This window comes from Ornithodoros turicata, chromosome 1 (genome assembly GCF_037126465.1).
Source record: "Ornithodoros turicata isolate Travis chromosome 1, ASM3712646v1, whole genome shotgun sequence".
Taxonomy (NCBI): Eukaryota; Metazoa; Arthropoda; class Arachnida; order Ixodida; family Argasidae; genus Ornithodoros; species Ornithodoros turicata.
The window spans coordinates 136,615,665-136,642,837 of NC_088201.1; the positions used below are offsets into that span (position 1 = coordinate 136,615,665).

A 27,173-nucleotide genomic window follows, 5' to 3' on the forward strand; every position below is an offset into this window, starting at 1 on the left:
AGAAAACTAACTTGAGGAGAAAAACCACCAAAACTCACCACTATCATCATCATCTTCAATCGTAGAACCCGAGAAAACTGAGAAAGACAACTTTCGTAAGAAACCTAACTTTAAGGTAAAAACCACCAAAACTTACCACTATCGTTGGCCATGTTGCTTTGAAGTGATTTGATGAAGGAACTAAATCTTAGTTTTTTTTAAAGCTGACGCATCCTCATTATCATATCACATCCTCTCCTACATTGTATAAATGACTTTTAGCAACAAGGGGCGGGCTCGAGAAATCCGCATTTAGTAAACAACCAATTGTAAACTATGGAAAACGCAAGCAATAGGGAAAGTGCACATCTTTTCCATCGGATTCCTTTTCAACATCCCCCTCACAGTCGACGATGGAAGCGAAGAAGTGCTACGTGGTCTCTGAGGACGATTGTATGTATAGAAAGTTTTCCCGTTTTTCCCTCTCTAAAAATGTGATGGTTCTTTCAGATTCTGATTGTCTTCTGACGAGGGATCTTCCTCTCGTGAAGACATTGAAGACACCACCCAGAACTTTCTTTATATAATATGATGAGCATCTGAGACGCTGTCGTTGTGGTGGATTGTGGTCATCGAATCCATCTCATTGGCTAGACAATAACATCCGACCTAATCTCGGTTGCCATCCAAGCTCGGATCAACCATGAAGCCCAGTGAACGATTTGCTTTGACGGTACAATGGCTGATGTACAAGGATTTGATGAAATTAAACTCCTATCTGAACTGCAACGGGCCAGAGGCCAATTTTCGTCTCATTATCCAAATTCTCCCATTTTCGATGTGGACGAAACGAGGAAAGATTAGTCGGAGGCTCCAACGCTTCGTCGCCATCAAGTGTGACTTGTTGCGGCGGTATCGTCAAGGTCACAATATCTCGCCAGCCATACTTAATGCCGGACTCAAGCGACCAATAATTCGAAACTTTTACATCCAACACTCGGAATACATCGTGCGTCGCAAGAAAGATGGTTGTCCCAAGTGTCGATTCTGGAGGACTATCTTAAAGAGGTCTGTACATTGAAGAAATAAAATGAGACATTTTTCTTTGAATGAGGTATTCCTCTTCAATCATTTTTATTATCTTGAGGTCGTTGTGTATGTAGTGCGACGACAACGACACTACGTACACAACGACCTCAAGATAATAAAAATGATTGAAGAGGAATACCTCATTTAAAGAAAAATGTCTTATTTTATTTCTTCAATGTACAGACCTCTTTAAGATACACAAGTCTTTAAGACAAGGTTATTGTCAAATAAGGACGCAGTGCTCTTGAGTTGGTAATTCTTACAAAGGTGGGAAGCAAATAAACAAACAAGAAGTCCACAGTGTGAGCTGTAAATGCTTTGAATGCATTTCTCACAATACTGATCAACAGGTAGATCTAGCAGCTCTTCTTCAATCGGTGGTAGACCAAAGCTGGCCACATAGATGTATTTGTCATTCCTGTCTCTCATGTACAGTAGACAGTGTTCTCCGGGACCATTGTGTGGGTGTGTGTTGATAACTATAAACCCTTCTGTCGTTAAACTTGGTACCATATCAATTGCGAAGGTCCCGCGATACAGTTTCATGGTTCAGAGAAAACAATAATCCCAGATCAAACACATTCATACTTAGTCCACTCGAACAACAAGATCACCATCGACTGATAAAATCTTGGGTGCTTCACTAATAAGTATAACCGACACTGCACAAGGTAATGGCTTAGCAAACTTCATTTCAATCCTGCAATTCCCTTGCGCAATGGCTTAAAGTAGGAACCAAAACTTTCGTCAGCACTCAAGTTCCAATGCATGATAAAGGAATTTGTTTTATATTTTCATTTTTTGTTGTATATTTTGTTATTTTTTATATTATATTTTTTATAACTTAACTCAACATGTTTTTCATTCAGTTGATACAAGAATTCATAGTAGCTTGCTCTAGACAGATCATTTTCCCATTCATAGGATAGTTGTTTCCTGTATCCATCAACTGATAAGTGTTACAGAACTAACATGTTCGAAAAAAAAGGGGCTCGACTTGTAATCACCCTGATAAGCCTCGGTGCGAACTAGACATACACCCAAGCAGCACAATGTACTGAAAGTCAAGTGCAATAGGGGTGGACGGGTAGGTGGAAGACCTTGAACAGACTCTTGAAACTAAGGAACACTGATAAGACACATACCGTCCACCCCTATTGCACTCGACTTTCAGTACATTGTGGTGCTTGGGCAGTAAGTTGATCAGGAATTCTATCTGGGAATATGTTTTCAAAGATTGCATCATGAAGACCCGGCGAAAGCGAGCGGACTTTCCTTTCTAGTCCACGCATGATGTAACATGCTGGGGATGATCTAAGGGCTTTCTGGTATGCAATAAAACTTGAGTTGCTAACTTTGGCTTTGCGTGCTTCAAGTGTTCATTGGTGCAAGTTAGCAATCTAAAGATATCCGTATTATGTAGAGCAGTCACTCGAACCCCCACACCAGGTAACAAAAGCCTCCCTTGGTTTGTGAGGTTGGTGTTAACTTTCATGACAATTTCAAATAGTTTCCCACCACTCGGCCTAGCAATGCGCAACTTTGCATCCTGAGCGAGTGGATCATTTGCTGCATGTTCTCCCGTGTGTTGGGTAATCCTGTAGTTTATTTCTTCCCAACGGTGTTACACATCAATACACAATACATTTTTGGTACACAAAGGAATGATTCCGAACAACGCCGCTCACACCGATGAACTGACGCACCCTTTCGTCTCAATACACTTGAGAATACCCTTTGGATTCTGAGTATACGGTTACAGTCTCTTGCTCTCTCGCCTGGTGCTAGCTGGCGCTTCTCACTTTTCCTTCTGGCGTCTACATCTTCATTTTTTTTTTGTCTAATCCCCTACATTCGACCATCCTCGAAATTTCTCTTGTCCTCAAGAGGTTGTACTAGTTCTCTCCAATTTTATACGTTGGTGTTTGTCTCTCGGCGTTTCCGAGGTGACCGCCTTGGAGGACTCGCTGGGGATTCTACGTCCTCTTCCTCATCACTTTCGTTTGATTCGTCCTCTTCTATAGAAGGGTCCTCGCGGTATCCCCACAGTTTCATCTGCGAGACATGTGCCGTAGTAGCGAACCTATGCTGTCGTCCGCCTTCTCTCAAATCCATCACTCGATACGTGTCTCCTGGAATACACTGAGTAACGACGAGTGGTCCTCGATACTTCTGTTGCGTTTTGGTAGGTTGTCCTGTCTTCTCAGGAGCACGCTGTAGGACAACAATATCTCCTACTTGATATTCAGTGGCTGTGTAGTGACGCTTGTCGTAGTGTGCTTTCATGTGCTCTTGTTCTTCAAAAATTTTCTCCCTGGCCTGCTTTTGCAGTTCCCTTGGGTCGCTCCACGTCGCGTCATTCCTCTCATCTGCTAACCCCCGCAGGGGGCACCGGCTTCGGCTGGTGTTTGGTGAGTGGCGCCACCACGGACCCCAGCCCCCAGTCCTAAGGTGTAATACCCCTGTCACACGGGCATTTCAATCCTTCTCGAATCCGATCTGCATCGAACTTCCCGAGCACGCTCGAGTTTTGACGCTGCTACACGGCCACTTTCAGTTATGACAGTTCACCGGGGTCGAGGATGCAAATGGCGGCCGTCGAGCCGTCTTGAAATTCTCAATCCTGTTATGGGAACTGTCTTGAGTCAAGCAGGATCAAAGTTCGATCCTGCTTGGAAGCGGCCGTGTAGCACCATCCGATCTGCATTGGGTTCAAGCAGGTTCGGTCGAGCAGGATCGAAAATGCCCGTGTGACAGGGGTATTATCCGTACCGTGCCGAGGGGATGAAAGGCGAAGGGTAGAAGCCTTGAACGGTGGCGGTCGGGGTCTTGGTCAAACCCCGGCCGATGGGTTTCCTTAGAACTCCGGGACCTTCCCATGTGTATAGGTATGAAGCATGGGTGACAGTATCGGAATACCTATTACCTAAATATTCCATGGGTAAAAATTCATTAAACTCTTTGATCGGGGGTGGTAAACGCCCCCGGACCGATGTTCCAGTACTGACATTCAATGTCTTTCAAGGCAAATACATTGTCCTTCATCGCGAAACATCTGAAAACGAAGAAGCCGTGCCACTTGGAAAAATGTCACCGTTCTATATTGAGAAGGCAGTGGCAAGTCTGTCAAAGAATGTAACAGAAATCAAACGCCTCAGATCAGGTGACTTGCTGCTTAAATGCACCTCTGAAAGTGACTGCAAACGAATAATAAACGCCAGTGAAATGATGGGTACGAAAATATCAGCAAGTTTGCACAAGAGCCTCAGCAGTAGCCGAGGTGTGGTGTCACTAAGGGAACTGATTGATGTTCCACCAGAGGAAATTCTCGAAAACCTGAAAGATCAGAACGTGATAGATGTGAGGAAATTAAAAATAAGGAAAAACAATGAATACATCACAACGCGTAACATTGTTCTCACATTCGACTCTCCTACTTTACCTGAAAGGCTAAAGGTGGGATATCTGACAACCGAAGTGCGGCCATATATTCCCAACCCACTCAGGTGCTTTAAGTGCAACCGCTATGGCCACCCTTCAGATGCATGTAGAGGGTCGGCATGCTGCGCCCGCTGCAGCAAGCAGGACCATGACTCTAAACAGTGCGAGGGGCCGGATCACTGCGTCAATTGCGCAGGTGATCACCCTTCGTACTCTAGATCTTGTCCCAAGTGGAAATTTGAGAAAGAGGTAATGCATATTAAAGTAACACAAAAGCTGAGCTACCCAGAAGCCAGAAAGAAAGCTTCTCCTGTATCCTTCCAGAAATCTTTTGCAACTGTGCTCAAAGAAAAACCGCGAATGGTCTCATGTTCAACACAAACATGTATCGAACAATTAGCTCTTTCTCACATACCAGCTTCTCCTGCAGTAATAGCTGCAGTCTCTCAAACCTCTTCGGTGGCGTCTTCCTCGCAGGCGCCACCTTCGTCATCACTAGCCTTGGAGCCTAGCTCCATGGATTGTGATGACGACTTGAGCTCGCAAGGCTCTGTCACGAGCGCGAGCCCCAAGCCCCAAAGGAAACTCAAGGGCAATCTTTATGGGAGCAATATTTCCCTCCCCGATATATCACCAAAAGAATTGGCTGCCATTCGGAAAAAAGTTCCGAAGCAGCCAATAACGGGCCCAAAGAAGAAATAAGTACTTCTTTGAGCAGCCCCAAACAAATGGATAATGCTGCGTAATTCTACCGCTCAACAGAAGTTTGCTGTGCACATCTTTTTTCTCCTTGTTGTTGCCATAATTATGGGAGGTAAGCTTCTACAATGGAACTGCCGTGGGCTAATTTCGAACCTAAATGATGTGAACGATCTTTTTGACAAGTACAGTGCAGCATGTTTCTGTCTTCAAGAAACATATTTAAATACAAACACACCGAATCCACTGCGCCGACATAACATTTTCCGAAAAGATCGATCACATGCATCCCGATCATCTGGGGGTGTAGCAGTCATAACACGAGCTTCTTTACCGACAAAAGAAATTCACCTGACTACAAACTTGGAGGCTGTAGCTGTGCAGATGTGTCTAGACAAAATCGTCACCATCTGCTCAGTTTACCTTCCACCATCAGAAACATTCACACAAAGAGACATAGAAGATTTGTGCGCCCAGCTACCAAATCCTTTTATTCTTGCAGGTGACTTTAATGCCCACAACCCGCTTTGGGGCAGTACCAGAACAGACACAAGAGGAAAAATGATAGAGAGATTTCTGTTGACGTCCTCGATATGTCTCTTGAATACAGGAAGATCCACGTACATGCATTCATCTACTCAATCCTTCTCAACCCTAGATCTCACTTTTTGCACTCCATCTCTATTTCAAGATATGAAATGGACTGTACACGAAAACCCACTTGGGAGTGACCACTTTCCAGTGGTGCTAACATATAAACATGCCGTCACAAGCCTAATGACACGTCCTCCCAAGTGGAAACTTGAACAAGCTGACTGGAAGCACTTCTCAGAAAAGTGTGACCTATCACTGATTGCTTTCGATAGAATGACGATTGAGGTAACCAATGATCTTGTTACCAGCGTAATCCTTGAGGCAGCAGAGCAATCGATACCACAAACATCCGGTCAGCTACCAAGGCGACCTAAGCCTTGGTGGAATGATAACTGCGAGGAAACTCGCAAGCTCCAAAATCGGGCATGGGGTACATTTCGGAGGTACCCCACGGCACAAAATCTGTTAGCCTTTAAAAAGGCAAGAGCGAAGGCCAGATGGACGAGGAAGCAAGCTAAACGATCCTCCTGGCAGAGCTTTGTAACGTCTCTATCTCGTGATACCCCAACTAAAGTGGTTTGGGATAGGCTTCGAAAGATAAGAGGCGACCATATCAGTCGATCTGTCCCTCTTTTACATGTAAATGGAAAAGCCTGTGACAGCCTGGAGGAACAGGCTAATGCTCTCGGGCATCACTTCCAAAGCGTATCCTGTTCTTCCCATTATACTAGCGAATTCCTTAAACTTAAACAAATGGCTGAAAAACAAAAAATACCGCTGCACGGGGGTGATGCTTATGCATATAATCAGCCTTTCACCATGGTAGAACTCTCACGCTCCTTACTGTCTGCAAAAGCAACTGCTCCAGGTCCAGACCGGATCACATACTCAATGCTTGACCACCTGTCTGAGAAGTCGAAGTCATGCTTGCTTGGATTCTTCAATCAGGTTTGGGCACAAGGAGTACTACCTGCACAATGGAAAATTGCCACCATAATTCCTCTTTTGAAACCAGGAAAGGAATCCTCGAATCCATCAAGTTACCGGCCTATTGCTCTTACAAGTTGTATTAGCAAGACGTTTGAGCGAATGGTCGGTAGCCGTCTCATTCATATCCTAGAAGAAAATAATTTAATATGTCAATTTCAGTGTGATTTCCGAGCGGGGCACTCCACTACGGATCACCTCGTTCGTTTAGAAACAGCTATCCGGGAAGCTTTCGTTAGAAGACAACACTGTTTATCGGTATTCTTTGACTTAGAGAAGGCTTATGACACTGCTTGGCGTTACGGCATTCTACAAGATTTATATTCCTTTGGTATTATGGGTCGTATTCTCAAGTGCATTTCAAACTTCCTTGAGAATCGAACATTTAGAGTTCAACTGGGCACAATACTATCCCATGATTTTGTGCAGGAGAACGGCGTCCCACAGGGATCCGTACTGAGTGTTATCCTATTCCTGGTTAAAATAAACTCTGTAGCCAGTGTAATGCCACCATCTATAACATACTCTGTTTACGTAGATATACAAATCTCTTATTCGTCTACGAACCTGACAATATGTGAGAGACAGATGCAGTTGGCTATAAATAAGTTGGTGAAATGGTCTACAGAGAATGGCTTTAAGTTCTCACCAGAGAAAACTGTATGTGTTCCTTTCTCAAGAGTTAGGGGTGTTTTTCCTCCACCAACACTGAAACTGAATGGGCATGACATTCACGTAAGAGATGAACACAAATTCCTTGGTGTTACATTTGACAAAAAGCTCACCTTTTTGCCACATCTTAAAAACTTAAAGGTCAAATGTGTGAAATCAAATAATATCCTTAAAATCCTTTCTCACAAGTCCTGGGGTGCAGATCGAGAGACGCTGCGTAAGGTCTATATTTCGACAGTACGTTCGAAACTAGACTATGGGAGTATAGTAGTAGTATAGGGGGGACCGCTATAAGAACATCCTTTTTCTAATCCAGTTCTAGGAATTTCTAATCCAACACAAGCCAGTTCTAATCCCTCTGGTTAGTGGCCCCACTTTGATTGACAGGCCCCTTTTTGGCTCGCCAATTCATGCTGATTGGTTTGAGATGACCCCACTTCGATTTACAGGCCCATTGTTTGGCTCCACCCCTTCACGCTGATTGGTTCAAAATGACCCCACTTTGATTGACAGGCCCCCTTTTGGCTCCGCCCACTTCACGCAGATTGGCCCCTCCAAACCTACTGATTGCTGATTGATCCATCCACTTCGCGCTGATTGGCTCCTTCTAGGACAGCTGATCGGCCAACCCAGTGACCCCGCTACAGCTCTATCTTAGACAAACAAAAGGAATACATTGCAACGTTTATTGAGTACATCATGGCTGTCTTGGAGAGATTGATTCCTCTGATGCTGGGCATGGTTCCTCGGAAGTGACGAATCATGTAGGTGTCTCTGGGACAGCGGCTAAGAAAAGTTTCATCCTCCGTGAGTTGACACATTCCACGCGCACTGGACGCTTACGTCCAGTGGTTGAAGGCACGTGCGTAGCGATCCAGTAGCGTTCTTGTCCAGCTTAGGTACCACATACCAATCTGTGATAGTGAAGATATCACCAGAGAATTCAAGCGGGTAGGTGTGCTTATCCTTCTCGAGCTTCATGCGTCTTCAGTTGCAGGTGTCCAGCGCCAGCGTGCATGAGACGAGCGAGAAGAGAACGAGCTACCATATCCTTCCACTGGTCCAACTGACGCTACTCCTTCTCATCCTCTGCATTATCTGAGGAGAGAAAGAATGCCCAGTTAAATCACGCTATCTCCGTCATACACTCAAGCTTACCATATTCGCAGCTTCCGTATGGGTAGGAGTCGATGTCATTGTAGAGGTATCGTTTGTCGTCGTACGCCATCAGACTTCTTTTCACATTTCTGATGGTGTACATGCACTGTTTCTTTCCCACTATTGACACCTGTTCGTGCGATACGCTAGTGTGCTTGAACAGGGTATCGTGGTACGTATCATGGAGGAGGTGTTTGCGCACAATGTTCTTTTTGACCCCTTTAGCTCTTGCAATTTGTTTTCCCCCAGCTAGTTTGATGGAGTACATTTTGGCTTTCAAGCATATTACTTCCTCTATGGGTATGCTACCGGTTTCACTTTTGAATGCACCAAGCCTACCACGATTCCTCTCGCTGTACAGTGGATGACCCCGATCGAAGGAAGACAAGTCTAAATGGTCGTCGGCGATCACACGTAACTGATCTTCATAATCCTTGCAGAATAGGCCGAGGATCAGAGAATCCGTGTCAAAGTAGCAGGTAATCACCGGACAAGTGAGCTTGCTCAGCAGAGTTTCGTAGTAGAACGAGTACATCGTTAATTTACTCAGTTCTAAAATCGTGAAGCCAATCTGCAAGGGGAAATCACATCGCACTTTTCTTTTGCGCATTTCGTACATGACACAATCGGGGGACAAAATTTCCATTCGCACGCATTCTGCCCGACTCCCGAGGCGACTCGCCGTCTCCTCATCGAAGGCTACTCGAATATCCCTCATGTTAAATTTATTTAAAAGCGTTCTTCCGAAGACCGCATTATTTGAGATTTTATAGAAATTTTTTTCAAACGTCGTGCCTGAGGCAACGCGCCTGGCAACATTGTCCTCAATGTAGGGACGCAGGAATGGTGCCTGACGAAATTTTAGGATTCGGTGAATTTTTGTCACCCTCATGCCCAATCTACAGTAGAGTACGAGCAGTGCGTAATGAACGACATACTCGACCTTGTCCTTGCACGTCAGCAACAGCTTTTTGCTGTTAGCTGGCTGATACATTAATTCTTCGAGAAGACCTCGCTGGAATGGCGAGAGCCATTCCTCCGGGACCACAGCCTTCTCGGGAGCCAGGGGGAAGTACCGCGTTAGAGCGTGGATAGATTTTGGATACTCCAAGTCGCACACGTACACGTACCCCACCTCTGAATCCGTGGGGTGACGCATAAAATCCACAGAGCTAAAATCCTCGACCCACTCGAAATCGCCGACGGGGAGGTGCTTTACCATACTGAATCCGTAAAGATTGTTGCAATCTATGTATGATATGTACACCTCCTCTTTTTCGGGATCATAGCCACTACACAGAGGGTTGTTAGCCCGCAAATGACGCCTGCTCGCCTGACAGAGCCCGCCCCTAACACCCGACTCGATGGTTCTGTACATGTCCTCGTCGATGATTAACTCCAATTTTGCCTGCGTGTAATTTAGAGCACATTGCCACGAATAGGATGCCAGAGAAACACAATGAAGCAATTCTAATCCACGCGTGTCGTAGCACAGTCGTCGAAAGTGCTGCATTACATCAGCATGTAATAGGGCATCCGTTTTCAGGTACAGTGCACTATAATCCCTCAGATTCGAGCATCCAAAATGTTCAAATACTTGCAGCGCATACTGGTAGTCTTCCTCGCTTATATCCTCCCCAGTGAGATCATTTCGGAAGGCAGATTTTGCCGGCAGAGCCAATTCGTCGTACACCGCAAAAGAATTAACGTGGCTGTATGGGAATACACCTTTACGAAGCAGAATTTCGTAGTCGTTTCCAAATACCTGCTTCAGGCACTGGAACGCCTCTGCGCCCCCCATGGATTTGACGGTTTCCACGAGCTCTCCCAGCGACGAATTTAGGTACTGCATGGTATCTCTGAATAGGAAGGTGCCAATTTCGAACGATCGAATTTTTTCCATGGAACTGGCCACAATGAAGGGAGCTCGCTTCCACCCGAGAAGGTGAAATTCCCGCAGCAGTCCGGCCAAATCGTAGGCCAGATTGTGCACCATGATCGGTAATTTTTCCCTCGTCGTGCACGCCACGTTACAGGGGCTGCACAGCGTCGCAATGTAATTTGTGTCCCCGGTAGTACATCGCTTGGAATGGTCGTGATGACGGACACGGGGTAGATCTCGCGTGAACTCCCGTTTACAGTACGCGCAATGGGTGGCAGCTCTGTGCTCGGCCCGTTGGTCATCATTCAGCACCATTGTGGCGGGGCAGGCATTCAGGGCAACCATCTCGTCCCGCATTTCCATCAAAGCCTTCACGCACTGCCTCGCGGAATCTTCACCGTGGTGCGTCCTGACGCGCATCACCTTCGAGTCGTGGGTGCGCACGAGCACGGCACAGAAGCTAGAGGTGACGTGACGCTGCATGCCAACACCACTGGGCGCGAGTACGCTCTCCGTGTCCAACGCGACGACGTAGTTGTACTGCTGCTTGTACTATATTTTATTAAATTCTACAAAATTTTTGCCAGGTTCGCAAAATTCCAATAAGATTTCGTTCACGTCCGCGCACAGGCGACGATGTTTCGCCATGCTCTTTTCCTCGTTAAAAGAGCGCGTGCAACGTTCGCATACGAAACACCTATTGTCTCTCATTAGTAATCGTTCGAGGGACTTGATTCCAAAAAATGTTCATCTATAGCCAATAAGTGAATTTTCTTTTCACACTCGAGTTTTGGGGGTCGCGACACGTGCACTCCCTGATCGACGTACTCGTACACGTAAACGGATATCTTGTTTTTGTCTTCGAATTCGTCCAGATCAGAAAATGAAACGGGGAAGTGGCTTGGCCACCAGTAATCTACTGCATAATTCTCACATTTTTTCCACGAATTCCTTTCCTGTGGGTGCAGGAGAGCGAGCGTATTGTATTTAAAACATTCGCCCTCCTTGCGTGCTGGTAAATGGATATTCGTTAACACGTTCCTGCGTTTAGCCAGATTCGTGGGAAGTACCCCATTGCACCCGAATTTTTTAGTTTTCACAGCAGAAATACACATTTGAACTTTTTGGACGTCAGTGGATACAAACCCACTACCCTCACGCTGGTAATTTTCAATGCGCCCGGTGGACTCCTGAATCACATCCATCAAAGTATTTGCGATAGCTCCGTCGCTGTGGACTTCGCGAGCAAGCGCCATAAAATGAGCTATGTGCGCGGTTACATCCCCTCGATTTTCTTTCATCATTAGAACGTCAGAACAAATGCAAAACCTAAAGGGTATTCTTTGCGCTCGCAAAATAGCAATTATATTGTGGAGGTGATTCATTAAATATTGTCGCAAGTCCTCTACTCCCTGATCGTGAACAGATGCCAATAGCACAAACGCTTTGACGATACCTCGAAATGCGCTATCAGTTTGAAAGAAAGGCAGGAAGGAAATGTCCACATAGGGATGTGATCGCTCGACGTGAGCATGCAATGTGGCAGGTGAAATGTCTGGAGAAGATGGTGAATTCTCTTCCAATGGCTCATCATCCCCGATATCATGAGGATCAAAAAAGCAGAACACGCATCTAGGCACTGAAAAAAAGAAGAAACACTAAGAAAACGTGCACCACAAAGCGTGGATGAAAAATACTCACTCTTGAAGCGAGCTCCGCACACTCCCGAAGTGACGCGAAGACTGCTGCCTCTTTACACATCCTCCCCATTTATATAGCGGCGACCTCGCTGCATGCCCCAACATGCACGGGTGCGGCGAGTCGTCATAGCCTAAAAATAACCTGCTCTGCATGTTCAAGGTCGCAGCTTGCCCTTGGCTTCACGTAATGCTCCGTCCGCCTACACCATTGCCGTACCTGAGCGCAAAGTTCGCTCTCATCACATGTCATTCCGATATGCAAGTTGCTTTCATGAGCAGGCACACAACCATCCCTTTTTGTTCACAGCGGCCGTGGAATTTCAATAATATTACTTAAAAGAAACAAATTGCAGTGAAATGCAGATTCATCTCAGACAGGAATTTCTACCCTCAGCGTTAAACCCTCAGATACCAGCATTTCTGCTCAAATAGCAAAATAGCTATGACCTCAAAAATTAAACACATGCTAACAAACTACCATCAACTGCTATCAGATAATTATTGCATAATGCTAAATACTCAATTGCATTGCCCCTAAGTGAAGAAAGCGCAGGACAAGGGTACACAAATTCACTTAAGCGATGAGGGAAAAGGCTTAAAACCTCAGGAATAAGCGCAGAGTCACCACACATCGCTACGCAGCTAACACAAGATAACAACAAGATACTAGCGGCGGGTAAGATTGTAACACTGCTAAACAAGCCCCAGCATGCCATGATGACGTCACAAACCAGGAAAAAAGCACACACAGCAGCTCAGGAATGCACAAGGAGAGGTGCTTTATTGGAATCTCTACTCCTGGCTCAGACACCAACATTTCTGCTCAAATACCCATAACTGCAAGATTAAGCACTGCTTACTTTAACAAGATATCGAACACCCAACAAAATCAAACAAACAACCCCACTTCCACTGACAGAACACTATTCAGCTTTTACGCAGGAGGCTTTCTTCTACATAAAAGTAGAGAAAATAAGAAAAGAGCAGCGAAAAATTACACGCACTTTTGCTCGCATAGCTATAAGAGAAAAAAAAAATAAATAAAATAACGACGCACACGCTAATAAACTGTGACAAAGACACCCATTTCTGCTATCAGATAATTATTGCATAATGCTACATACAGTCGCATTGTCCCTGCGTAAAGAAACCACAGGACAAGGGCACACAAATTCACTTAAACGATGAGAAAGGCTTAAGACCTCAGGAATAATCGCAGAGTCACCACACATCGCTACGCAGTTAACAAAAGATAACAACAAGATACTAGCGGCGGGTAAAATTGTAACACTACTAAACAAGCCCCAACATGCCATGATGACGTCACAAACCAGGAAAAAAGCACACACAGCAGCTCAGGAATGCACAAGGAGAGGTGCTTTATTGGAATCTCCACTCCAGGCTCAGACACCAACATTTCTGCTCAAATACCCATAACTGCAAGATTAAGCACTGCTTACTTCATCAATATATCGAGCACCCAACAAAATCTAACAAACAAACAAACAAAAACAAACAAACCCACTTTCCGTGATAGAACACTATTCAGCTTTACCAAGTGATTTTCTTCTGCCTTAGCAGTCAAAGAAGAAAAGAGCAATGAAAAATTACACGTACTTTGCACTGAATAGCTATAACTGCAAAAAAAAAAAAAGAAAAAAAAACGAGGCACATGCTAATAAACGGGGAAAAAGGCACTCATTTCTGCTATCAGATTATTATTGCATAATGCTACATACACAGTCGCGTTGTCCCTGTGAAAAGAGAGCACAGGACAAGGGTACACAAATCGAATTGGGAAAATCACTTCTACTCGCGCAGCATAATACGATATACGCTGTTTTTTTTACGGGTGAAAATTACAATAAGAAGCCACCTGCTATGCAAGTGCAACAACCCTTATTTTTAAACCAACACTTCATGCAATACCACATAAATTTATCACTCGAGTCACACGAAAAGGCATACACAATGTACTTACTGGTTAAGTGGGGTCACAGTTGCACACACACACACACACAACACAGACACAACGAGCGACAGTGAAAAATAAGAAATTACACGCAATTCTGCTCGAATAGCAAAGTGTCAAGCATGACAAAACAGATTTTCTACCACCAGAAAATTATTAAACAGAATAACACAATATTCGCAAAAATTAAGCTTGTGTGGCAAACACACAACCTGAGGAACACACCTATTCACATCTGCTTTCTGAATTTGTTATACAGGCGTGAGCGATTCGATAAGAATAAAGCACGCTGCTTGGAGAAAGCATATATCATGTGTAACGCAGTCTACTCTATTGAAAATGCGATAAACCTTATTTTTCAAACAAAAAAATCACAGTCGGCATAATATACGGCAATATCGGCAATATCACTGAAGTCAAACACAATGAACTTACTTGTCAAGTGGGGACCCAGCTGCACAAACGCGCACGCACACTCACACATTTTTAGTGCCTCACAACGAGCAAAAACCCAAGGTCTATTCACAGCCACATAAATTCATATTATTCCTCACGTCAATAATTATCCAACCATCGTCAAAACGGGGAACACGCATATGCCAATGCGAAACAATAGGCCTTCCCGCCGGATGTAATACGATATCGCCAGTCGACCGTCCCAAAGCAAAAAAGAAACACAGCATCTCAGGAATGCATGTTGCCTATACATCCAAGAACAGCGTGCAGCAATTATAACACAGAATGAGATTCATTTCCTTGTACTTTTGTTTTGCTTGCATATAAATATTTCACAAGAAATATTAGAGAGTGAAAAAGGAGAACAGCATTCGCTACACCCTGTAGCTCTTATCATTTTTAAACAAACCAGTTTTCATATGTTCATAACCACACTACCATTCACTAAATAGGGGAGTCACTAATGATTCAAATAAGATAAAATATCATTCCATCATCATTGATTGCAAACTTCACGCAAGAATAAGCAACTGCTGCGTGTCGTATTTTTCTTATAAGAAACACCAAATGGACTCAATCTCGCCCTGTTAAATACGAACAGCAACGATTTTTTTTGTATTTTGTATTTATTTTTGTCCTTTCCAGCAGCTCATTACTTTGTGCGAGTCATCAAAAATTAAAAATTTCTGATCTGCTGATAAAACAGTGTGCCCCCCACGTGAGCTGCATTGGGCCCGTTCACGCAGTTAGGACACGCTTGACGCAATGACGCGCGCTCCGTTATCGTTTCCCCGTACACTGTTTTATCAGCAGATCAGAAATTTTTAATTTTTGATGACTCGCACAAAGTAATGAGCTGCTGGAAAGGACAAAAATAAATACAAAATACAAAAAAAACGTTCTGTTCGTATTTAACAGGGAGTCCATTTGGTGTTTCTTATAAGAAAAATACGACACGCAGCAGTTGCTTATTCTTGCGTGAAGTTTGCAATCAATGATGATGGAATGATATTTTATCTTATTTGAATCATTAGTGACTCCCCTATTTAGTGAATGGTAGTGTGGTTATGAACATATGAAAACTGGTTTGTTTAAAAATGATAAGAGCTACAGGGTGTAGCGAATGCTGTTCTCCTTTTTCACTCTCTAATATTTCTTGTGAAATATTTATATGCAAGCAAAACAAAAGTACAAGGAAATGAATCTCATTCTGTGTTATAATTGCTGCACGCTGTTCTTGGATGTATAGGCAACATGCATTCCTGAGATGCTGTGTTTCTTTTTTGCTTTGGGACGGTCGACTGGCGATATCGTATTACATCCGGCGGGAAGGCCTATTGTTTCGCATTGGCATATGCGTGTTCCCCGTTTTGACGATGGTTGGATAATTATTGACGTGAGGAATAATATGAATTTATGTGGCTGTGAATAGACCTTGGGTTTTTGCTCGTTGTGAGGCACTAAAAATGTGTGAGTGTGCGTGCGCGTTTGTGCAGCTGGGTCCCCACTTGACAAGTAAGTTCATTGTGTTTGACTTCAGTGATATTGCCGATATTGCCGTATATTATGCCGACTGTGATTTTTTTGTTTGAAAAATAAGGTTTATCGCATTTTCAATAGAGTAGACTGCGTTACACATGATATATGCTTTCTCCAAGCAGCGTGCTTTATTCTTATCGAATCGCTCACGCCTGTATAACAAATTCAGAAAGCAGATGTGAATAGGTGTGTTCCTCAGGTTGTGTGTTTGCCACACAAGCTTAATTTTTGCGAATATTGTGTTATTCTGTTTAATAATTTTCTGGTGGTAGAAAATCTGTTTTGTCATGCTTGACACTTTGCTATTCGAGCAGAATTGCGTGTAATTTCTTATTTTTCACTGTCGCTCGTTGTATCTGTGTTGTGTGTGTGTGTGTGTGCAACTGTGACCCCACTTAACCAGTAAGTACATTGTGTATGCCTTTTCGTGTGACTCGAGTGATAAATTTATGTGGTATTGCATGAAGTGTTGGTTTAAAAATAAGGGTTGTTGCACTTGCATAGCAGGTGGCTTCTTATTGTAATTTTCACACGTAAAAAAAACAGCGTATATCGTATTATGCTGCGCGAGTAGAAGTGATTTTCCCAATTCGATTTGTGTACCCTTGTCCTGTGCTCTCTTTTCACAGGGACAACGCGACTGTGTATGTAGCATTATGCAATAATAATCTGATAGCAGAAATGAGTGCCTTTTTCCCCGTTTATTAGCATGTGCCTCGTTTTTTTTTTTTTCTTTTTTTTTTTTTTTTGCAGTTATAGCTATTCAGGCAAAAGTACGTGTAATTTTTCATTGCTCTTTTCTTCTTTGACTGCTAAGGCAGAAGAAAATCACTTGGTAAAGCTGAATAGTGTTCTATCACGGAAAGTGGGTTTGTTTGTTTTTGTTTGTTTGTTTGTTAGATTTTGTTGGGTGCTCGATATATTGATGAAGTAAGCAGTGCTTAATCTTGCAGTTATGGGTATTTGAGCAGAAATGTTGGTGTCTGAGCCTGGAGTGGAGATTCCAATAAAGCACCTCTCCTTGTGCATTCCTGAGCTGCTGTGTGTGCTTTTTTCCTGGTTTGTGACGTCATCATGGCATGTTGGGGCTTGTTTAGTAGTGTTACAATTTTACCCGCCGCTAGTATCTTGTTGTTATCTTTTGTTAACTGCGTAGCGATGTGTGGTGACTCTGCGATTATTCCTGAGGTCTTAAGCCTTTCCTCATCGTTTAAGTGAATTTGTGTACCCTTGTCCTGTGGTTTCTTTACGCAGGGACAATGCGACTGTATGTAGCATTATGCAATAATTATCTGATAGCAGAAATGGGTGTCTTTGTCACAGTTTATTAGCGTGTGCGTCGTTATTTTATTTTATTTTTTTTTTCTCTTATAGCTATGCGAGCAAAAGTGCGTGTAATTTTTCGCTGCTCTTTTCTTATTTTCTCTACTTTTATGTAGAAGAAAGCCTCCTGCGTAAAAGCTGAATAGTGTTCTGTCAGTGGAAGTGGGGTTGTTTGTTTGATTTTGTTGGGTGTTCGATATCTTGATAAAGTAAGCAGTGCTTAATCTTGCAGTTATGGGTATTTGAGCAGAAATGTTGGTGTCTGAGCCAGGAGTAGAGATTCCAATAAAGCACCTCTCCTTGTGCATTCCTGAGCTGCTGTGTGTGCTTTTTTCCTGGTTTGTGACGTCATCATGGCATGTTGGGGCTTGTTTAGCAGTGTTACAATCTTACCCGCCGCTAGTATCTTGTTGTTATCTTGTGTTAGCTGCGTAGCGATGTGTGGTGACTCTGCGCTTATTCCTGAGGTTTTAAGCCTTTTCCCTCATCGCTTAAGTGAATTTGTGTACCCTTGTCCTGCGCTTTCTTCACTTAGGGGCAATGCAATTGAGTATTTAGCATTATGCAATAATTATCTGATAGCAGTTGATGGTAGTTTGTTAGCATGTGTTTAATTTTTGAGGTCATAGCTATTTTGCTATTTGAGCAGAAATGCTGGTATCTGAGGGTTTAACGCTGAGGGTAGAAATTCCTGTCTGAGATGAATCTGCATTTCACTGCAATTTGTTTCTTTTAAGTAATATTATTGAAATTCCACGGCCACTGTGAACAAAAAGGGATGGTTGTGTGCCTGCTCATGAAAGCAACTTGCATATCGGAATGACATGTGATGAGAGCGAACTTTGCGCTCAGGTACGGCAATGGTGTAGGCGGACGGAGCATTACGTGAAGCCAAGGGCAAGCTGCGACCTTGAACATGCAGAGCAGGTTATTTTTAGGCTATGACGACTCGCCGCACCCGTGCATGTTGGGGCATGCAGCGAGGTCGCCGCTATATAAATGGGGAGGATGTGTAAAGAGGCAGCAGTCTTCGCGTCACTTCGGGAGTGTGCGGAGCTCGCTTCAAGAGTGAGTATTTTTCATCCACGCTTTGTGGTGCACGTTTTCTTAGTGTTTCTTCTTTTTTTCAGTGCCTAGATGCGTGTTCTGCTTTTTTGATCCTCATGATATCGGGGATGATGAGCCATTGGAAGAGAATTCACCATCTTCTCCAGACATTTCACCTGCCACATTGCATGCTCACGTCGAGCGATCACATCCCTATGTGGACATTTCCTTCCTGCCTTTCTTTCAAACTGATAGCGCATTTCGAGGTATCGTCAAAGCGTTTGTGCTATTGGCATCTGTTCACGATCAGGGAGTAGAGGACTTGCGACAATATTTAATGAACCACCTCCACAATATAATTGCTATTTTGCGAGCGCAAAGAATACCCTTTAGGTTTTGCATTTGTTCTGACGTTCTAATGATGAAAGAAAATCGAGGGGATGTAACCGCGCACATAGCTCATTTTATGGCGCTTGCTCGCGAAGTCCACAGCGACGGAGCTATCGCAAATACTTTGATGGATGTGATTCAGGAGTCCACCGGGCGCATTGAAAATTACCAGCGCGAGGGTAGTGGGTTTGTATCCACTGACGTCCAAAAAGTTCAAATGTGTATTTCTGCTGTGAAAACTAAAAAATTCGGGTGCAATGGGGTACTTCCCACGAATCTGGCTAAACGCAGGAACGTGTTAACGAATATCCATTTACCAGCACGCAAGGAGGGCGAATGTTTTAAATACAATACGCTCGCTCTCCTGCACCCACAGGAAAGGAATTCGTGGAAAAAATGTGAAAATTATGCAGTAGATTACTGGTGGCCAAGCCACTTCCCCGTTTCATTTTCTGATCTGGACGAATTCGAAGACAAAAACAAGATATCCGTTTACGTGTACGAGTACGTCGATCAGGGAGTGCACGTGTCGCGACCCCCAAAACTCGAGTGTGAAAAGAAAATTCACTTATTGGCTATAGATGAACATTTTTTTGGAATCAAGTCCCTCGAACGATTACTGATGAGAGACAATAGGTGTTTCGTATGCGAACGTTGCACGCGCTCTTTTAACGAGGAAAAGAGCATGGCGAAACATCGTCGCCTGTGCGCGGACGTGAACGAAATCTTATTGGAATTTTGCGAACCTGGCAAAAATTTTGTAGAATTTAATAAAATACAGTACAAGCAGCAGTACAACTACGTCGTCGCGTTGGACACGGAGAGCGTACTCGCGCCCAGTGGTGTTGGCATGCAGCGTCACGTCACCTCTAGCTTCTGTGCCGTGCTCGTGCGCACCCACGACTCGAAGGTGATGCGCGTCAGGACGCACCACGGTGAAGATTCCGCGAGGCAGTGCGTGAAGGCTTTGATGGAAATGCGGGACGAGATGGTTGCCCTGAATGCCTGCCCCGCCACAATGGTGCTGAATGATGAGCAACGGGCCGAGCACAGAGCTGCCACCCATTGCGCGTACTGTAAACGGGAGTTCACGCGAGATCTACCCCGTGTCCGTCATCACGACCATTCCAAGCGATGTACTACCGGGGACACAAATTACATTGCGACGCTGTGCAGCCCCTGTAACGTGGCGTGCACGACGAGGGAAAAATTACCGATCATGGTGCACAATCTGGCCTACGATTTGGCCGGACTGCTGCGGGAATTTCACCTTCTCGGGTGGAAGCGAGCTCCCTTCATTGTGGCCAGTTCCATGGAAAAAATTCGATCGTTCGAAATTGGCACCTTCCTATTCAGAGATACCATGCAGTACCTAAATTCGTCGCTGGGAGAGCTCGTGGAAACCGTCAAATCCATGGGGGGCGCAGAGGCGTTCCAGTGCCTGAAGCAGGTATTTGGAAACGACTACGAAATTCTGCTTCGTAAAGGTGTATTCCCATACAGCCACGTTAATTCTTTTGCGGTGTACGACGAATTGGCTCTGCCGGCAAAATCTGCCTTCCGAAATGATCTCACTGGGGAGGATATAAGCGAGGAAGACTACCAGTATGCGCTGCAAGTATTTGAACATTTTGGATGCTCGAATCTGAGGGATTATAATGCACTGTACCTGAAAACGGATGCCCTATTACATGCTGATGTAATGCAGCACTTTCGACGACTGTGCTACGACGCGCGTGGATTAGAATTGCTTCATTGTGTTTCTCTGGCATCCTATTCGTGGCAATGTGCTCTAAATTACACGCAGGCAAAATTGGAGTTAATCATCGACGAGGACATGTACAGAACCATCGAGTCGGGTGTTAGGGGCGGGCTCTGTCAGGCGAGCAGGCGTCATTTGCGGGCTAACAACCCTCTGTGTAGTGGCTATGATCCCGAAAAAGAGGAGGTGTACATATCATACATAGATTGCAACAATCTTTACGGATTCAGTATGGTAAAGCACCTCCCCGTCGGCGATTTCGAGTGGGTCGAGGATTTTAGCTCTGTGGATTTTATGCGTCACCCCACGGATTCGGAGGTGGGGTACGTGTATGTGTGCGACTTGGAGTATCCAAAATCTATCCACGCTCTAACGCGGTACTTCCCCCTGGCTCCCGAGAAGGCTGTGGTCCCGGAGGAATGGCTCTCGCCATTCCAGCGAGGTCTTCTCGAAGAATTAATGTATCAGCCAGCTAACAGCAAAAAGCTGTTGCTGACGTGCAAGGACAAGGTCGAGTATGTCGTTCATTACGCACTGCTCGCACTCTACTGTAGATTGGGCATGAGGGTGACAAAAATTCACCGAATCCTAAAATTTCGTCAGGCACCATTCCTGCGTCCCTACATTGAGGACAATGTTGCCAGGCGCGTTGCCTCAGGCACGACGTTTGAAAAAAATTTCTATAAAATCTCAAATAATGCGGTCTTCGGAAGAACGCTTTTAAATAAATTTAACATGAGGGATATTCGAGTAGCCTTCGATGAGGAGACGGCGAGTCGCCTCGGGAGTCGGGCAGAATGCGTGCGAATGGAAATTTTGTCCCCCGATTGTGTCATGTACGAAATGCGCAAAAGAAAAGTGCGATGTGATTTCCCCTTGCAGATTGGCTTCACGATTTTAGAACTGAGTAAATTAACGATGTACTCGTTCTACTACGAAACTCTGCTGAGCAAGCTCACTTGTCCGGTGATTACCTGCTACTTTGACACGGATTCTCTGATCCTCGGCCTATTCTGCAAGGATTACGAAGATCAGTTACGTGTGATCGCCGACGACCATTTAGACTTGTCTTCCTTCGATCGGGGTCATCCACTGTACAGCGAGAGGAATCGTGGTAGGCTTGGTGCATTCAAAAGTGAAACCGGTAGCATACCCATAGAGGAAGTAATATGCTTGAAAGCCAAAATGTACTCCATCAAACTAGCTGGGGGAAAACAAATTGCAAGAGCTAAAGGGGTCAAAAAGAACATTGTGCGCAAACACCTCCTCCATGATACGTACCACGATACCCTGTTCAAGCACACTAGCGTATCGCACGAACAGGTGTCAATAGTGGGAAAGAAACAGTGCATGTACACCATCAGAAATGTGAAAAGAAGTCTGATGGCGTACGACGACAAACGATACCTCTACAATGACATCGACTCCTACCCATACGGAAGCTGCGAATATGGTAAGCTTGAGTGTATGACGGAGATAGCGTGATTTAACTGGGCATTCTTTCTCTCCTCAGATAATGCAGAGGATGAGAAGGAGTAGCGTCAGTTGGACCAGTGGAAGGATATGGTAGCTCGTTCTCTTCTCGCTCGTCTCATGCACGCTGGCGCTGGACACCTGCAACTGAAGACGCATGAAGCTCGAGAAGGATAAGCACACCTACCCGCTTGAATTCTCTGGTGATATCTTCACTATCACAGATTGGTATGTGGTACCTAAGCTGGACAAGAACGCTACTGGATCGCTACGCACGTGCCTTCAACCACTGGACGTAAGCGTCCAGTGCGCGTGGAATGTGTCAACTCACGGAGGATGAAACTTTTCTTAGCCGCTGTCCCAGAGACACCTACATGATTCGTCACTTCCGAGGAACCATGCCCAGCATCAGAGGAATCAATCTCTCCAAGACAGCCATGATGTACTCAATAAACGTTGCAATGTATTCCTTTTGTTTGTCTAAGATAGAGCTGTAGCGGGGTCACTGGGTTGGCCGATCAGCTGTCCTAGAAGGAGCCAATCAGCGCGAAGTGGATGGATCAATCAGCAATCAGTAGGTTTGGAGGGGCCAATCTGCGTGAAGTGGGCGGAGCCAAAAGGGGGCCTGTCAATCAAAGTGGGGTCATTTTGAACCAATCAGCGTGAAGGGGTGGAGCCAAACAATGGGCCTGTAAATCGAAGTGGGGTCATCTCAAACCAATCAGCATGAATTGGCGAGCCAAAAAGGGGCCTGTCAATCAAAGTGGGGCCACTAACCAGAGGGATTAGAACTGGCTTGTGTTGGATTAGAAATTCCTAGAACTGGATTAGAAAAAGGATGTTCTTATAGCGGTCCCCCCTATACTACTTATAGTTTATGGATCAGCTCGCCCATCTGTTCTAAAAATACTGGATCCTGTACATCATCAAGGACTTCGGCTGATAACTGGCGCTTTTAGAACGTCACCAGTTGAAAGTTTATATGTTGAAATTTATGAATATTCCTTGACAAGACGGAGATTTTACCTCGGGGCATCTTACGCATTAAGAATACGAAGTCATCCACAACACCCTGCACTGCCGTGTGTTACAAGCACACGGTTTGAACAGCTCTTTATAAACAAACGTTCAATTGTTCCACCCCTCTGTATGCGACTTATGGATGAGAGTGAGTCTCACAATTTCCCTTATTACAATTCCCTGGTTGTAGAACGTAGTAAGAGGATCCCACCATGTGAACCACCCCTAAGGTCTGACATTACACTGACCAAGTACAGGAAACATTACACTGCCACGCCTGTACTACAACAAGAGTTTGAACATTTGAAGCGAAGCTTTGGGCATCATGTTGAGGTGTACACTGATGGGTCAAAGTCTAGCGCAGGAGTGCCATGTGCCATGGTTTCGGATACATGCACAAGGTCCCACCGTATAAAAAACACTGCATCCATTTTTACAGCTGAAGTATATGCTATCATTCTTTCACTGAACTATATTCTTGAAGGCTGCATAAAATCAGCAGTTGTGTACACGGATTCCCTCAGTTCCCTTAATGCTATCTGTAGCATACACAAGCAGAAGAATTTTCTTGTGCAGCGAGCACAATACATAGCCCACACGATAAACAAGAAGGGATATTCTGTAATCTTATGCTGGGTGCCCAGCCACATTGGCATACAGGGCAATGAATTGGCAGACAAGGCTGCTGTAGCTGCAGTTTCTACTGATGTTACTCCATTTGAATTACCCTTACAGGACATTGCATCTGCATTAATGAAATCAATTTATACAAACTGGCAAAACTTCTGGGACAGCCAAACACATAACAAGCTCCATCTCGTTAAACCGAACATCCAAAGACACGAAGAAGGTTCAGAAAATCGCCTGCTGAGTGTTGTACTATCAAGGCTGCGCATAGGACATACATTCATCACTCATGGGTTTTTACTTCGTGGAGAGGAGCCACCCCTGTGCGAGCACTGTGGTGAACTTCTCTCTGTCATACACATTCTCATTTCATGTCCTCATTATGAGGCCCACCGTCAACATCACTTTAGAGGTTTTTATGCATATCATTTGCCTCTTCACCCAGCCCTATTGCTTGGTGATGAGGCAATAATCCCTTTTAAAAGGGTTTTTCAGTTTTTAACAGACATTGGAATTTTAAACGTTCTGTAGTTTTATATTGGCAGCATCAGACATCGTCATATTTTATCTCACTGGTTGTATTTAATTTTATGTAATCATATTACTGTCAACGTTTTGGCGCATTATGACCTTTGTTGTCGATGCGCCAGTAAAACTGGAATCATCATCATCATCATCATCATCTGCTAACTGATGTAGTCTACCGTCATAAAAATTGGGCGAGTAGCCATGCAATGTTTCAAATGGTGTCTTGCCTGTAGTTTTGCATACTGCGTTGTTTAAATCTCTCTCTATGCTAGGGATTTCAGCGTCCCAGTCCTTGTGGTCTCTCCTCTTGATGGCAGTTGAGATGATGGGCACAAGTACGCGGTTGACGCGTTCCACTTGTCCATTTGCCTGAGGATGTCTGGAGGAGTTGAGAATGTGCTGCACTCCCCTTGACTGGCAAAATTCTTCAAACTCGTGAGAAGCGAAGCAGGTTCCCCGGTCACTGATAATTCTTCGAGGAAGGCCCCTCTCAAGAATAAGTTGCTCTAACGCCTTCACCACGCTCTTGCTTGTAGTAGTCTTCGCAGGAAACAATCTGACGAACGTCGTAAGATTATCCACAGCTACGAGAAGGTGTTGATTTCCTTTCGTGCTTTTTACAAAGGGCCCCAAGTGGTCTACGTGTATCACCTCGAACGGATACGTTCCCGGTGGAATCGGATGGAGCAAACCTGGCTTCCTTCCGCTTGGGCATTTGTTTAGAAGGCATTCGAAACATTTACTGATACGGCAACGCACATATCGCCTCATTTTAGGAAACCAAAAACGCTCCTTGATTTTTGCGACGGTTCTTTCTATGGCGAAATGTCCCATTAAGTCGTGTGCCTGTACCACAATGCTTTTTCGCATGCTCTTTGGCAACGCAAGAAGCCACTTTACTTCGTCGCCATCCGTCACCCTTTTCATCAGGAGTCCATCCTTTAGCTCGAAGTCCTTGACCCGACTTTGATCCGACGACGTGAGATCCTTCCTGCCTTTCTTTAGTAAGGCAATAATTTTCGAGAGATCAGAATCCTGTCGCTGCACAGTCAGGATTTGATCTTCTAAACTCATTGTTAGCAGTACTTCGAGTTTGTCAGCTACAATATCTTCCAGGGTGTTATCTCCAGGCTCCACTGGTGCTCTACTTAAGGAGTCGACATGAGCCATCTTTGTTCCGCTTCGGTGCTTCACCTCGAAGTCATATTCTTGTACAAGGTCGAACCATCGAGCCACTTGTGGCTTCAGGGTCTTGTTGGCGTTCAAGTAAACCAGTGCTTGGCAATCAGTCACTACCGTGAAGTGAATCCCGAGCAGGTATGGACGGAGACGTTCTATCGCCCATACAATAGCTAATAGCTCCAACTTGCTGGAATGGTAGTTCCTCTCTGTTTCGGACGTTCGCTTGCTGATGCAGTAAACGAGTCGAAAACGTCTCTGGTCGTCCTGCTGCAAAAGCATGCCTGCCAAACCATCCTGGCTGGCGTCGGTATGGAGTTCAGTCTTCGCCTCTGGGTTGTAAAGTGCGAGTGTCGGTGCCCTCGTTAATGCCTGTTTGAGGTCCTCGAACGACGCATTTGCTTTCTCTGTCCACATGAAAGTGGAGTTGCCCTTTAGCAGTCTTTGCAGTGGTTCCGCTCTTGTAGCATAATGGTCCACAAACCTTCTGAAGAAACTAGTCAAGCCCAGGAACCTACGTAATTCGTGGGCGTTTCGTGGCATGGGGAAATCCAGTATAGCGTGAACCTTGCGTGGTCCTGGCTTGATACTACCTGCTGCCTGCTTCGAGCGTAAAGCCCCAAAAACTCAACTGAGCTCCTTCCGAACTCACACTTTTGTAGTCGGAGTGTGAGCTTAGCTTCCTTGAGAGCCCCTAGGATTTTTCGGAGCCTTTCTAGCATCTACAGCATACAGTACATACATGTGTCGATGTGTGGTGGACTATTTGGCAGTGCACGGAAAACTGTAAAACAATGTGTGAACATTCAACATAAATACCGGTTAGCAAACAATATGCATTTTGTGTACGAATTGACAAAGGATCACACTTGAAGAGAAAGTCAAACATGTCAGGTACGATGCATTCAACCTACGACAGATTTCTCGTTGTTGCCCATATGGCACACAGACAGAAGCAGCACTCTACCTGCAACGGTGCACTTTGCACACTGAGAAATTTCGCCTCGTGTCCGGCTGATCTCCACCAACAGAGAGTGCACTGAGAACAAAATTTGCAAACTCAAAATCATCGTTCTGCAATTTGCAACATAAAACAATGCAATTGGTTCAATGTTTCTGAACGTTTGAGATTCGAACTTACTTTCTGACGGTTTCATTTCCATGAGGCTCTGAAGTCTCGCATTTTCTTCGCACTTCGCCTGATAACGCTTCTTCCAATACCTAGTTTCTTGCTCTGCAGCTCTCACCTGGGCCAGCTCCACAAGGGTCGGGTCAGTGTCACTGTCTGATTCGGCAGATGAGCTTGCAGCCCTTTTCCTTGACATTCTGCCTTCACGTGTCGTTTTTTCTCTCGCATTCGTTAGATGCTCCTGCAAAATAGAGCTGTACGTCTTGTCTTGGGCGGTGGATACTTTTTGGAAACTCTCGGTGGAACTTGGAAACTCTTGGAAGCGGTGGAAACTCTCTGAGTTTCTTCTGTTCCTGTCATGAAAGTGGAGCAACACAATCTGTAACTACGTTGTTTGGGCAAGTTGGTGGTATCTATTAATATAGCGAATAACTCACTGCTCTCATCTTTTGCTTTTGCGAGAGTGAACTTCCAGTTTCCTCTTCGCATTCCGATGCGTGAAGAGGGATCGGCACACGTTTCCTGCT

General features: G+C 44.8%; 3 protein-coding genes across 3 annotated transcripts in view; 2 read left to right on the forward strand and 1 right to left on the reverse strand.

Moving 5' to 3' along the window:
- The window catches only part of LOC135378637 (zinc finger protein 782-like), a 252,369-nt gene that overhangs the window by 189,650 nt on the left and 35,546 nt on the right, over positions 1-27,173 (forward strand). The window lies entirely within an intron of this gene.
- LOC135369569 (uncharacterized) lies at positions 8,186-14,750 on the reverse strand. The gene is made up of 4 exons (XM_064603117.1): positions 14,609-14,750; positions 12,203-12,418; positions 8,620-12,140; positions 8,186-8,559 (listed from the first exon to the last, which is right to left on the reverse strand). The coding sequence occupies exons 3-4, from the start codon at positions 10,982-10,984 to the stop codon at positions 8,534-8,536; spliced, it is 2,391 nt and encodes a 796-aa protein (XP_064459187.1). The 5' UTR covers positions 10,985-12,140; positions 12,203-12,418; positions 14,609-14,750; the 3' UTR covers positions 8,186-8,533.
- LOC135369585 (uncharacterized) lies at positions 16,003-22,577 on the forward strand. Its single transcript, XM_064603118.1, has 4 exons — positions 16,003-16,144; positions 18,344-18,559; positions 18,622-22,143; positions 22,204-22,577. Coding segments are annotated over exons 2-4 (3,549 nt in total). The 5' UTR covers positions 16,003-16,144; positions 18,344-18,558; the 3' UTR covers positions 22,230-22,577.

Coding starts and splice junctions, on each gene's coding strand:
- LOC135369569 (XM_064603117.1), bottom strand. CDS start 10,984: ATGCAGCGTCACGTCACCTCTAGCTTCTGTGCCGTGCTCGTGCGCACC. Junction 8,560..8,619: donor ATACGGAAGCTGCGAATATG/GTAAGCTTGAGT, acceptor TTCTCTCCTCAG/ATAATGCAGAGGATGAGAAG.
- LOC135369585 (XM_064603118.1), top strand. Junction 22,144..22,203: donor ATACGGAAGCTGCGAATATG/GTAAGCTTGAGT, acceptor TTCTCTCCTCAG/ATAATGCAGAGGATGAGAAG.